General features: G+C 44.4%; 1 protein-coding gene across 3 annotated transcripts in view; it reads left to right on the forward strand.

Annotated features, from left to right (window-relative positions):
* The window catches only part of grip1 (glutamate receptor interacting protein 1), a 259,690-nt gene that overhangs the window by 167,268 nt on the left and 77,403 nt on the right, over positions 1-15,019 (forward strand). For 2 of the 3 annotated variants that reach the window (XM_080191139.1, XM_080191140.1), the window contains exons 9-10: positions 2,275-2,444; positions 14,852-15,007. In XM_080191139.1, the coding sequence (XP_080047265.1) occupies positions 2,275-2,444; positions 14,852-15,007 (326 nt within the window). The remainder of the gene's footprint in view (positions 1-2,274; positions 2,445-14,851; positions 15,008-15,019) is intronic. The other variant, XM_080191141.1, reaches the window with a different exon arrangement.

Here is a 15,019-nt window from a genome sequence, read left to right on the forward strand (position 1 = left end):
GAGTTTACAGAGGCAAGTTTCCATTGTCCAAATAGTCTTTATGAATTTAGACTGGAAGAAGTTGACACAAGAAAAAGTAATTTGGTAGGCAGCAAGTGTGTGAGATTTTTTAATAAGATATGGCTATATCTTTTATTTTACATTCAAATACTCAGCTGCAATAGGTCTCAATCAAAATAGGCCCCCAGTATCTAACTGTTATCTTTTCCTTAAAACCCATGTCTTTCACGAAGCTATGCTGACCCTTTCTGATATCTTTTCCTTTGTCTCAGCATTCTTTATTAATTAGTTATAGCTCTTATTTATAAGTCTTGGGATGTTGGACATCCAGGGTGGTTTATTTCTGTGTTAAAAATGTTATATGAATGCAAGTTGCTGATGTTGACTTAATCTAACTCCTGACATCTGAAGAGGAAGCGATGGCCTCGTGGTATTATCACTAGACTAATAATCCAGAAACTCAGCTAATGTTTTGGGGACCCGGGTTTGAAACTTGCCACTGCAGATGATGGGATTAGAAATTAATGAAAAATATCTGGAATTAAAAATCAACTGATGATCATGAAACCATTGATTGTCAGAAGAACCCATCTGATTCATTAATGTCCTTTAGGGAAGGAAATCTGCCTTCCTTACCTGGTCTGGCCTACATGTGACTCCAGAGCCACAGCAATGTGGTGGGCTCTCAACTGCCCTCAAGCAACTAGGGATGGGCAATAAATTCTGGCCAGCCAGTAAAGCTCATGTCCCTTTTATGAATAAACAAAAATCTTGCTTTTTTTTTAAAGAAAATTACATAAACATGTTTTGGAACTATATCCAAGGATCGAAAAGTAATTCATATATTTACAGGTTATGAATTGTAGACTCCTATTTGTTTGTCGGAGCAATGGAAACATTAGTGACTAAAAGTGATTTGATCTGAGGCACTAAGGTGACATATTCCCTTTGTGTGAGCTCACATAGGGGTCACTAGGCAAACCCATGAGAGGCTGATGTGATCATGTTTGGCACAAGCACTTTCAGAGATTTTCATCATTTGGGTTGCTCATGTGTGTGTCTCATCAGAGTTAAAGTTTCTTTTGCTGATGTAAACTGTCCATCTTCCAAAATTATTCCTAGTGTTGTTCACATTAGGTCATCAGTAGTTGATCCATATTATTTAACATCTGTCAAAAAGATTCTTCCAGAATAATTGACAAACTAACATTGCAAAATACATTTAACCCCTCGAAGAATTACCTCAGTATCTGCAATCATTTGTTCAGCTAAAATTTGATGTACATGCGAGGAAATTATTTTGCTTTATACGAGGATATTTTTAATAAAATGCCGCCTGAAATAATATATTTCAGTCTGATTTGCAAATTATTTCATATACGCTCAGTGCTGAAATACCTCTTAATTTTACATGGATTATATTTGGAAGGTGTTAATTTCTCAATGTTATGCTATTTCAAATAGCATTGAGGTTTAATTTGCTGTCAACATCTTTCCCCAAAGGTAGGAGAGTCTAAAACTAGAGGGCATAGGTTTAAGGTAAAAAGGGAGATATACGTAAGAGTCCAGAAGGGGAGAGTGTCTGGAACAAGCTGCCAGAGGTAGTAGTAGAAAGCGGGTACAATTTTGTCTTTTAAAAAGCATTTAGATGGTTACATGGGTAAGATGCGTATGGAGGGATATGGGCCAAATGTAGGCAATTGGAACGAGCTTCGGGGTTTAAAAAAGGGACAGCAGGAACAGGTTGGGCCGAAGAGCCTGTTTATTTGCTGTGTATGTATGAATTACTTATCGATACTTGGATATAGGTCCAAAACATGTGTATGCAATTTTCTTCAAAAAAAAGTTTTTTTTTGTGTGATATGTTGAGGACCATGCAGTATCTAGTAAAGGTCCCACAGGCTGCATGTTGCAGCAATGTGGCTGAGATTCTCTACACAGTGAACTTCCAGATGCAGTCATTATGCTGAGCGATTTGTTCCTCCTACAGGAATGAGGGGCAGGGGAAATGGAGAAAAAAGTATTGGTGTCTATTAATCATATGAATTGGAATTTTGACAAGTGTTCTGAATTTCAAACTGCTAACTTTATTGTTGTGCTTTTGGCATCACAGACAGCAAGCAACTGATAAGCAGAACCCATATGCAAATTTGACTTCCTAGGCAATATAAAGCAAGTTACATTTACGTTTGAAAATGGGGATCATTCTTTACGATTATTGCAATGTATTTGTTGCTTTTTCTGGCGAGATCTAATATGTTTGTTTGCGCACAGATGCGGGGCTTTGCATGTTGGAGATCACATACTTTCAATCGATGGTACCAGCATGGAGTATTGTACATTAGCGGAGGCAACTCAACTTTTAGCCAGTACCTCCGAGCACGTCAAACTCGAACTGCTTCCTTACCACCAAACACGACTTGCTTTGAAGGGAACAGAACACGGTACGTGTCCAAACCCTCTGCCTGATGAGAATGGGGGTGGAAGTTGACAGCTAAAGGAGTACCTGTAATAACAACTGAGAGTTGAAATACAATGTTCAGCCCACGTGCTTGTCACTATCTGACTTGTGCTGGTTGTCAGGTAGCTGCAGTGTCTGGTTATTCTAACCTAATGCCCGGTTATATGCTGTTTAGCTTACAGCATTGCCATAGATCACTTCTCTGAATGCAGTGCTAAAAGGTAAATTGGAATCACTGGTGCAAGCTAAAATAGCTCAGTTGGGAGAGCGTTAGACTGAAGATCTAAAGGTCCCGGTTCAGTCCTCAGTTTCGGCATGAGCCCACTTACTGGCTTTCTTTGCTATCAACTAATTAGCACTACATTTGGGTGACACGGTGGCATAGTGGTTAGCACTGCTGCCTCTTGGGTCACTGTCTGTGTGGAGTTTGCACATTCTCCCCATGTCTGCGTGCCTTTCTTCCAGTTTCCTCCCACAGTCCAAAGATGTGCGGGTTAGGTGGATTGGCCATGGTAAATTGCCTGTTAATGTCAGGGGGACAAGCTAGGGTAAATGCATGGGGATAGACTCTGGGTGGAACTGTGGTTGGTGTAGACCAGATGGGCCAAATGGCCTCCTACTATACTGTACGGATTCTATGGTGCCTCCAGGGGTACCAATACTCTTTTAAAGAGGTGAGCTTCCTCAGCACCTTTGGAAATGATGCAATCCATGCTGCGGGGGTGGGGGGACTACTTATTTTAGTTGGTGCAGTAGAACAGTACCCCTCACAAGTCAATGTTAGATCAAGCTTCCTCAAGTCTTTGGGAAAGGCAGGCAAAAATACTCTTCCAAGCTGTAACAAGATAGGATGAAAGTAACTATATCTAAATGATGGGCATGTTTCCCCAACCCCTTGTCCCCATCTCACTACAAATCACAATGGTCCACTGTGTAATCTTGGGGAGTTATTGATCGCACCCCCTTTATTAAGTCTTTTCACTTGGTAGTATTATCACTCGACAATGAATACAGAAACTCAGTTAATGTTCTGGGGTCCCAAGTTCAAATTTGAATTCAGTAAAAAAAATCTGGAACTAAGAATCAATTGATAACCATGAAACCATTGTCAATTGTTGGAAAAACCCATCTGGTTCACTAATGTCCTTTAGGGAAGGAAATCTGCCATCCTTCCCTGGTCTGGTCCACATGTAACTCCAGACTCACAGCAATGTGCTTGACTCTCAACTGCCCTCTGAAATGGCCTGACAAGTCACTCAGTTCAAGGGCAAGTAGGGATGGGCAATAAGTGCTGGCCCAGTCTGCACTCTCCATGTCCCACAAATGAATGAAAGAAAATCTAGTTCCTGCACAAAATCAAAAATGGCCCATACAGTGCCACACCGGAACATATGCTAGGCGACATTTAAAAAAAATTACATGATCTAAATTTCAAGGATCCTGGACATTTTTATGCATTCTTAAATTCCTCCCTGGTCTCGTTTCTATTCAGTTTGTTTTTTGAATGCCGAATACCGCTACATTGGCTCATTAATAACTTTCAAAACAGGAACATTGTTTTTGCTTTATTGATGCTGGGCCTCGATATACTCCTTGTCTGTTCAGATTTTTCCCAAATTAAGAGGGAATGCCCAGCAGCCTGACATTGCAGGTTATGGCTATAGAACAGCTCAGTACGAGCAAGATTCCATATGCCAGATTTCTCTTTATCATCTCTGGTGCTTTGGAATGCAGTGGGAAGATTCCAGAGCCAAGAGCGTTTGCGGTCTGTCACGAGGGGAAGCAGTTCTGTGAGATATTACCCCAGGCATAGCATTGAACAGATGTGAAGTACTATTATTAACAGGAAATGAGACCTAACAGAAGTCCCACTAATTAATGTTTTATGTCTCTCGAAAGAGCTAGGTCCATTATTAACAAAGAAAAACCAAAATATTATCACTGACCGTTTGAAATCAATTTCATCAGCAGTTTCATAGTAGAAAAATCAGATATTCTCTTTCTGTTAAAGAGGATTTCCAACCCAAAAGAACAGTGCGGTTTAAAAATTGCATATTAAAAATATACTCAACGTGTTTGAGTGGTACAGTGGTTAGCACTGCTGCCTTACAGCACTAAGGACCTGGGCTCAATTCCAGCCTTGGGCAATTGTCTGTGTGGAGTTTGCACATTCTCCTTTTGTTTGCATGAATTTCTTCCAGGTGCTTTAGTTCCCTCCCATACTCCATGAATGTGTACGAGAGGTGGATTGGCCATGCTACATTGCCCCTTAGTGTCCCAAGATATGTAGGTTAGGGGAATAAATGTGTGGGGTTACGGGGATAGGGCAGGAGCTGACAAACAAAGAAAAGTACAGCACAAGAACAGGCCCTTTGGTCCTCCAAGGATGTGTCGATCATAATGCCCCAACTGAACTAAAGGAAAAAGCTTCTGCCCTTGCTCAGTCCATGTCCCTCTATTTCCCCCCCATTCATAACCCATCCGGATGCCTCTTAAGTGTTGCTGATGTGTCTGCTTCCACCACTTCTTCTGGCAGCGCATTCCGGACACCACTACAAGAAAAACTCCCTCCTCACATCTCTCTCAAACTTTCCCCCTCTTAACTGAACCTGTGCCTCCTAGTAATTGACACTTCTACCCTTGGAAAAAGCACCTGATTATCCACTTGTCCATGACTCTCATAAGTTTGTAGACCTCTATCAGGTCTCCCCTCAGCCTCTGCCTTTCCAATGAAAACAATCCCAGTCTATTCAACCTCTCCTCATAGCCAATACCCTCGAGACCAGGCAATATTCTGGTGAACCTTCTTTGCACTCTCTCCAAAGCTTCCAGTCTTTCTGGTAATGTGGTGACCAGAACTGCACACAATACCCCAAATGGGATCTGACCAAAATTTTATATAGCTGCAACATGATTTCCCAACTCCTGTTCTCAATGCTCTGATGGCGAGTCAGTGCAGATCCGATGGGCCGAATGGCCACCTTCTGCACTGCAGGGATTCTACATCAAAATGCTCCACCTTTTTAAATGGATACTTTATCAGAAATTGTATTTTTTGATATGAGCGATCAATTCTTGAACAAGTAATTCCTACATGTTTTGACGATACAGTTTTCTTTATCGTGGTGGAAGTGCAATTGCCTCCTAAAACTGAAAGATGAGATCATGATTTTTTTTTGACAATTGAGAACCTTGTTGTGCTTTTCAGTGCGTCAACTAACAGCTAGTCTGGTGCACATTTTGTACCTTACTTCAAACTGAAATGATGTGCAACTCAGGAGTTGGCAACCTTGGGGGAGTTTCGATTTATCATTAGCCGATTGACGACCTGGAATAAACGTTTGGGTGAAGTTTTGCCAAGTAATAATGAATAATTCGGATAAATGCACTGATTCCTCACGTCCCAGTGTGGAGTGATACTCAGATTGTCCAAGAGTTGATGCTGTAGTGTGGTTGCTCCCATCCCTGGCCCATCTCATTCAGAGTGTGGTCCCCAGCTAGGAGTATAGAAACAATAAATTATCTCTGTTGTACCCTTCAAGTTATGATGTCTGTAGATTTTTTTTCTGCTAAATGTAACTGAACTGAGAGAGATATGGCAAATGGGGTATATTTTCCTCCATAAAATGGAACAGAAAAGTTGATGTGATTAATCAGATCAACAATAAAGAGCAACAGGCAAAAGAATGATTACTTTCATATTCACCATGTGTCTCACTCCATGACAATAGAGGTGAAAGGAAAAGCTTTTAAACAACTGATGTATGAGGAAGGATTGACCAGGTTAAGATTGTTTTCACTGGAGTTCAGATGAATCAGGGGGCGTCTCATAGAGACTTATAAAATTCTAACACGTCTAGATAGATAGATGCAGGGAGGATGTTCCCGATGGTGGGGGAATCCAGAACCAGGGGTCACAGTCTGAGTATTCAGGGTAGACCATTTAGGACGGAGGTGAGGTGACATTTCTTCACCCAAAGAGTGGTGAGCCTGTGGAATTCATTACCACAGGAAGTAGTTGATGCCAAAACTTTGAATGCATTCAAGAGGCAGCTGGATATAGACTTGGGGCAAATGGGATTAAAGGCTATGGGGGGAAAAGCAGGATTAGGCTATTGAACTGGATGATCAGCCATGACCTTAATGAATAGCGCAGCAGGCTGGAAGGGCCAAATGGCCTCCTCCTGCTCCTATCTTCTATATTTCTATGTTAACTCTAAAAGTGAAATATAGTAAAATCATGCAGCCTTTCCAATGGGAGAACGGAGGGGAGGGGAATATATTTTGACCATTCCCATTAGACATGGAGTGCAATCAGATGAAAAAAAGTTAAATCTTTAATGCATGAAGGTAGCCTTCACTTACTGTGGAAAAGTAATTAATGATAGATCGGAGGGATATAGTTGCGTTCTGCTTATTAACCTGATCTCCAATAGCAGCCCCAACATTACTTGACCCTTTCTGGTAGTCACTCCACATTGAGAGCTCACCTATTCAAATGAATTAGTTTACAATTGGCAACCATCAATTTGAATGAATGAACTGCTCGCACCTATAATGTCAGCCACTCTGGGTAGGTGAATGGACATACTGTGGGGGAGATGAAGCTTTAAGTATCAATCTAAAGGATATGAATGGAATGGATAAGATATTGATGCACTCGAATGAACAACTGCAAGCCAATAACTTAATATTGAGAGGGTGGAAGTTTGAACACATCTGGGTGATAGAGTTTTGTTTCTAAAGTTGTGAATGAAATACGTAAAATATTTGAAGGAAAGTCTTGCATTTCATCTCATGAGATCCCAAAACACTTGACAATTTTTGTCAAAATCCATCAATTTGAATGAATGAGCTGCTCACGGCAAGGTGACAAGGTGGCACAGTGGTCAGGAACCCATGTTCAATTCCGGCCTCTTCTCCCCATCTCTGCATAGGTTTCCTCCGCATGCTCCGGTTTCCTCCCACAGCCCAAAGATGTGTGGGTTAGGTGGACTGGCCATGCTAAATTGCCCCTTAGTGTCAGGGGGACTAGCGAGGGTAAATACATGGTGTTATGGGAATAGGACCTGGGTGGAATTGTGATCGGTACGGGATAGATGGGCTGAGTGGCCGCCTTCTGCACTGTAGGGATTCTATGGTTCTACTTTACCGACCAACCCTGTATGAAAGTTACAGACTAACGACTAAATTAACTAATGACGGATTTGTCAGCTATTAAGTTTATTCATTTCAGTGTGTGAGTATTTAATTTGGGTTGTAACATATTATCTAATTGTCAGGACTATCAGCTGATGTTAGATGTTAGATGATACTGTGCGTGGGAGCTAATGTTGGAACAGACACGCTCCATCAATCAGCCCAACAAGATTCTATGCTGTTATCTGTAAAACAGTTTTTCCAGCATATTTCTTAGGCCACAGCTGGGTGAACAGAAGATTTTGCTGTAATAAAAGCACAATACTGTGAATGCTGGAAATCTGAAATTGGAACATTGGAGCAGAAGTAGGCAAATTCATCCCTTCGAGCCTGCTCCGCTATTCAATCAGATCAAGGCTGATCTCTCCCTGGTCTCAAATCCACCTCCCCACTTGCCCCCATATCCCTATAACCTGTCTTTTACAGAAATATATCTGTCTCCTTCATAAGAACATAAGAACATAAGAAATAGGAGCAGGAGTAGGCCATCTGGCCCTTCGAGCCTGCCCCGCCATTCAATAAGATCATGGCTGATCTGTCATGGCTCAGTTCCACATTCCCGCCCTCTCCCCATAACCCTTAATCCCCTCTCTTATCAAAAACCTATCAACCCGCGTCTTAAAAATATTTAGCGAGGTAGCCTCCACCACTTCAACGGGCAGAGAATTCCAGAGATTCACCACCCTTTGAGTGAAGAAGTTCCTCCTCAACTCCATTCTAAACCGCCCCCCCTTTATCTTGAGGCTGTGCCCCCTAGTCCTACTGTCCTTTGTGCCATTCAGATTGGCGGTTGGTGACTAGTGGAGTGCCTCAGAGGTCGGTGCTGGGGCCTCAGCTACTTACCATTTATATGGATGATCTGGAGGAGGGAACCGAGTGTATGGTGTTGAAATTTGCTGATGACACCAAGATTGGTGGAACGGCAAATTGCGCGGAGGGTGTGGAGAGTCTGCAGAAGGATCTAGATAGGCTGGGCGAATGGGCCAGGAACTGGCAAATGGAATTTAATGTTGGCAAGTGCGAGGTGGTCCACTTTGGTAGGAATAATGGTAGGAAGGATTATTACTTACGTGGAGAAAAACTGCAGCAGGCGACGGTGCAGAGGGACCTCGGGGTCCTTGTGCATGAGTCGCAAAAACCCAGCTTGCAGGTGCAGCAGGTGGTCAGGAAGGCAAATGGGATGCTGGCCTTCATAGCGAGGGGGATTGAATATAAAAGTAGGGAGGACTCATGCAGCTGTATAGGGCATTGGTGAGGCCGCAGCTGGAGTACTGTGTGCAGTTTTGGGCGCCGTACTTACACAAGGATATTTTGGCCTTGGAGGGAGTGCAGAGGAGGTTTACTAGGCTGATGCCGGAGTTGAGGGGGTTGAGCTATGAGGAGAGGCTGAATAGATTAGGCTTGTACTCGTTAGAGTTTAGAAGAATGAGGGGAGATCTCATTGAGACGTATAAGATGATGAATGGGATGGATAGGATAGAGGTGGAGAGACTCTTCCACTCTCTGCCTCCTATTTGACAACCAGTCCTTTATCCACGCTAACACCCTACCCCCAACTCCATGTCCCCTGACCTTCTGCAATAACCTCTTGTGAGGTACCTTGTCAAACGCCTTCTGAAAATCAAGAAAGACCACATCCACCGGCTCTCCTCTATCTACCGCCCTAGACACATCTTCATAGAACTCCGGTAAATTTGTCAGACACGACTTCCCCTTAACGAAACCGTGCTGCGTCTGCTCTATCAAGCAATTCCCCTCAAGATGCCTCGCTATTTCCTCCTTGATGACGGATTCTAACATTTTACCTACAACAGATGTTAAACTAACCGGCCTATAATTCCCCGCATTTTGCCTGGCACCCTTCTTAAACAACGGCGTAACATTAGCCACTTCCCAATCTTCCAGCACTTCCCTGGAATCCAGCGACGTCTGGAAAATAACCACCAAGGCATCCACTATCACCTCTGCCATTTCTTTCAGAACCCTCGGATGCATTCCATCCGGTCCTGGGCACTTGTCCACAATCAGCCCCTCCAGTCTGTCGAGCACCGCCTCTCTAGTAACAGGAATGTCATCGAGACCCTCCAGTCCTACCACCTTTCCATCACTAACACCCGGCAAATTATTCACGTCCTCCTCCGTGAAGACTGAAACAAAAAAGTTATTCAAGACCTCAGCCATTTCCCCATCCCCTACCACTAAGTCCCCCTTCTCATACTCTAAGGGTCCAACGTTCACCCTAGCCAGCCTCTTCCTTTTTATATACTTATAAAAACTCTTGCTATCCTTTTTATATTAAGCGCTAGCCCAGCTTCATAGTTTATCCTACCCTTCTTTATCAATTTCTTTGTCAATCTTTGTTGACATTTAAACCTCTCCCAATCCTCTTCTCGCCCACTACTCTTAGCTACTCTAAATGCCTCCGCTTTTAATTTAACACTTTCCTTCACCTCCTTCGTTATCCACGGCTTATTACCTCTCCTCCTACGGTCCTTTTTGACCATCGGAATAAATTTCTGCTGAGCACCAAGAAAGATCTCCTTAAAAATCCTCCACTGCTCCTCAGCAGACCTACCTTCCAACGCACTCCCCCAGTCCACATTCGCCAATTCCTCTCTCATCCTACCGTACTCCCCTCTGTTCAAACAAAGGACACGCGTCCGGGAACCCACTTTGTCCTCCTCCATCTGCACCAGAAACTCCACCATACAATGATCACTCTCCCCAAGAGGATCCTTCACCGCAAGGTCCCTGATTCTACCCGCCTCATTACATAACACCAGATCAAAGATAGCTCGCTCCCTCGTCGGCTCCAACACACACTGTTCAAGGAAACTATCCCGGCAGCATTCCAAGAACTCCTCCTCGAGCCCACTGCGTCCAACATGGGTCGACCAATCAATATGCAGATTGAAATCCCCCATAACTACGGCCGTCCCATTCCTGCACGCCGCACTTATTTGCGCGTTAACAGCCCGCCCCACCTCCAGATCATTATTTGGGGGCCTATAGACAACACCCACCAGCATCTTCCTCCCTTTGCTGTTCCTAATCTCTACCCACAACGATTCCACTTTCTGCTCCTTGGCTCCAATATCATCCCTTACTACCACCCTGATGCTACCCTTAATCAGCAGAGCTACGCCCCCCCTTTTCCCTCCCGCCTATCTTTCCTAAACACTTGATACCCCTGGACATTCAGCTCCCAGTCCCTGTCACCTTGCAGCCACGTCTCTGTAATGGCCACCAGATCATATCCATTTGTGCCGATCTGTGCCACCAGTTCATGCACTTTATTCCGAATGCTTCGTGCATTCAGATAAAGTGCCTTCATCCCAGCCTTCCCCTGGACCCTATTCATACTCACGCCCCCTACTCCCTTTATTATTGGGACATCCTCGGCCTCTACCCTTACCTGTACCCTCTCCTTAACTTTAGGCCTCGTAATGTCACCTACCGTCGCACCCTCCCCCCACTAATTAGCTTAAAGCCCTGTCTACAGTCCTCTTCACACGATTCGCCAGGACTCTGGTCCCAGCACGGTTCAGACCAACCCCATCCTGCCCGAACAGGTCCCACCTACCCCAATACTGATGCCAATGCCCCATAAATTCAAACCCATTCCTCCCACACCAATCCCTGAGCCACCCATTCACTTCCTTAATCCTGTCAACCCTACGCCTGTCTGCACTCGGTTCAGGCAGTAGCCCAGAGATAACCACCTTGTCGGTTCTACTTTTTAATTCCATTCCCAGCTTTTCATACTCCCTCCCCAGATCCTCAGTTCGCATTTTGTCTACGTCACTGGCACCCACATGTACCACAACGACCGGATTCTCACCCTCCCACTCCAGGTTCCTCTGCAGCCCAGATGCGACATCCCAAACCCGAGCACCAGGCAGACAACACACCCTTCTGTGGACTTTGTCATTGTGACAAAGGACAGTGTCAATACCCTTCACCCCACTATCCCCAACTACTACTACGTTCCTTTTCACCTTCTCTTTGCCTATGCCCTGCTGCATCACTGTACCGTGTGCAGTTTGCTCACCAACCTCACCTCCCTCGTCCTCGTCCACACTGGAAGCAAGAACCTCAAACCTGTTATGCAGATTGAGAGGCTGAGGCCTCCGCTCCCCACCCCACTTCCTCCTCTCTCCACCCCCCTTCCTCATTCCCCCCTTCCTCACTTGCACCCCATTGACAATGGCACCCTCTCTCCCCCTGATGAGCCTCAGTGTCTGTAACTCAGAGGCCAGCTCGTCTACCTTGAGCTGGAGCTCCTCCAGCAACCTGCACTTACTGCAGACGTGGTCACCGGAGAGGACCCTGGGGTCCACCAGTTCCCACATCATACAGAAACAACACATCACATGCCCCTCCATTAATCACTGCTGTAGTCGTGAAAATTTCCACACGAACTTACCTGGCCCTTTTTTCCCCAAGCCCTTTTGATCTTAAGCCCTAATAGCTCACTCTGCTTCCCTCTCATTCTGCTGCCCGCTGTCTTCACCAGGCCTCCTTTTAAACCTGGCGCTGATTTAAAGCTTGCTCCCCCTCAACTCCCTTCTAACCACTCCCTCAGAATTCTTAAAGCGGTAAATACAAAAAGCCCACAAAAATGCTTTTAAATGATTTAAACAGTTCTACAAGGTTAGTTCTTACTACAAAGTGCTTTAAACTTATTTAAACAGGTTTTTAACAGGTAGTTTCTTATCTGTCTCCCTGCTCCTTCACTCGTCTGCTCCAGCAAACAATGCTTGATACCATTTAATGATTCAGATTCCACCGTACTATAGGGGCAGTGAGTTCCACAAATTCATCACCCTCTGCGAGAAGTAGCTCCTCCTTATCTCAGTTTTAAATGTACGGCTTCTCACCTATATCTGTGATCTTTTGTCCCATAGATTGCCCCATAAGAGGAAACATTTGGTCTACATTTACCCTATCAATCCGTTTTAAAAGTTTTATGTACCTCAATCAGATCCTTTCATCCTTCTAAACTCCAGCGAGTATAAAGCCAAACTGTTTAACCTCTCCTCATATAACAACCCTTTCATCCCTGGAATCAATCTGATGAACCTCCTCTAATCTGCCTCCAATGCCACCGCATCCTTCCTCAGATGAGGAGACCAAAACTGGACAGAACACTCCAGATGTGTTCTCACCAACACCCTTTACAGTTGCAAACAACACTGCTCCACTTTTGGATAAATAAAGAGAGGAAATAATCACTAATTTTGATTGGGAAGGATGCAGAAGAGATTTACCAGGATGTTGCCTGGTTTGGCGGATATGGACTATGAAGAAAGGTTGAACAAACTTGGATTGTTTTCATTGGAGTGTTGGAGGATGAAGGGGGACCTGATGAGGTTTACGAGATTATGACAGGCTTGAATAGAGTGGATGGTCAGAGTCTTTTTCCCAGGGTCAAAGGGTCAATTACTTGGAGGCATTGGTTGAAAGTGAGAGGAGTAAAGTTTAAAAGAGATGTAAAGGACAAGTTTTTCACACAGATGGTGGTGAATGCCTGGAATACGCTGCCGGAGGTGGTGGAAGCAGATTCTATATCACTGTTCAAGAGGCATCCGAATGGATTCATGAACCGGTAGGGAATAGAGGGATATTGCCCATGTAGAGGCAAGAAAATATTAGATTAGAGAGGCATCTTGGTGGGCCGAAGGGCCTGTTCCTGTGCTGTACTGTTCTTTGTTCTTTGAGTCTGGCAGCACCTGTGGAGAGAGAAGAAATTTGTGTTGTGAGTCCAACATGTGTCCTCTGAATATTGAATATTTACTGCCTGCCCTGGTCATGCCCAGACGCAGGCTGGCCAGGGGACAATTTGGGAATTTTCCAGAGTGCTCCTGTGAATGATTTCCTGGCCCTCTTTGTGTGACAATCCCGAGCAATCCATAGAATCACAGAATCCCTCCAGTCCAGAAATGGCCTTTCGGCCCATGGCACCTGTACCGACTGTCCATCCCACCCATGCCCTATTCCCCAGCCCCATGTATTTACCTCACTAATGCCCAGCCTAGTCTACATATTTTGGGACATCAAGGAACAATTCAGCATGGCCCATCTACCTAACCTGCGCATCTTTGAACTGTGGGAGGGAACCGGAGCACCCAGAGGAAACTCACGCAGGCATCAGGAGAATGTGCAAACTCCACACAGTCAGTCACTCTAGGCTGGAATTGAACCTGGGTCTGTGGCGCTGAGAGGCGACTGTGCTAACCACTGTGCCACGGTGTCCTTTTGGGGCAGCCAGTCTGTCTCTCGTTAGGTTCCATGCAGTCAAGATGGTTACGTTAAAGCAGCTACATGTATTTGTGTTGTTTTCTGTCATTCCTGTTGTCAAATTCATGTTTGGACAAAAGCAGCTAAAGTCAACTCCCAATTTTGTTTGGCAGATATTAAACATAAGAATAAATTCATTCCATATTTTTCAAACAAAAAAAAGGAAAATATACCCCATACACTTTAGGTGGGAACATTTCAAAATATAGTTTATCAATCACTTTGTCTTGCAAAGTATTTGGTTGTCGCGTGTAACTTTTTATATGTATGGGAAAATAGAAGTTAAAGCTTTCACACAGTGCAGCCTCCTCGTACTGTTATTTTGCTCGTGGTTGTTTGAGGATTGATTTAAACCTCTCGAGTGTGATACATAGAATATGGAGTAGCACACTTGAGGTTCCATAGGGCTTCTCCCAATTTCCCATCACAACTCTGAGAGGCCGAGCGGAAACTCAGAGAAATGGTGTAAGCATCCACTTTCAACCATTTCTTTGGAAGTTTCAGCAGTCTGCCACTATAGTTACGTTGGGAGGCCTGGAGAATTCCTATGACGTTTTGGAGACGGCGGCTGGAATTTTACTGGCACGCCTGTCCCAATTCCGAGGGCGGGCGAGGCTCGGAGAATGGCATTCTGCTTTGGCCTCGGGCGCAATTGTGCAAACCTCGGGTGGACGTGCCAGTAAAATTCCATCCCTTTTATGTGCATATGTGTCAATTTACAAAAGGGGGGCTGTTTCAGCAGCTGATGAAAAAGGTCATCATTCTTTCTACTCAAAACTGCTTTCTCCTCTGTTAGATGTTGCGATCTGTATAATTCTGTTGTCTTTCCCTCTTTTCTGCTCCGTTCTGTCTTTTTTTGTGTGCGATTCCCATCATCCTTCATGTGGACAGTCAGGGTTCAAAGGAGCAGCAGACAACTTGCCTGGGACACTTGTGGAAGCAACAGCAGCAACTTCCTCACCTACCAACCCTATAACACCTACCACCCTGACCATTGTAGGATGACGACCTTGAAATGCCAGAAACCTTCTCCTCAAAACAATCTTCGTAATGTTCCAC

This window comes from Carcharhinus amblyrhynchos, chromosome 6, assembly GCF_965287045.1.
Source record: "Carcharhinus amblyrhynchos chromosome 6, sCarAmb.v2.hapA, whole genome shotgun sequence".
Lineage (NCBI taxonomy): Eukaryota > Metazoa > Chordata > Chondrichthyes > Carcharhiniformes > Carcharhinidae > Carcharhinus > Carcharhinus amblyrhynchos.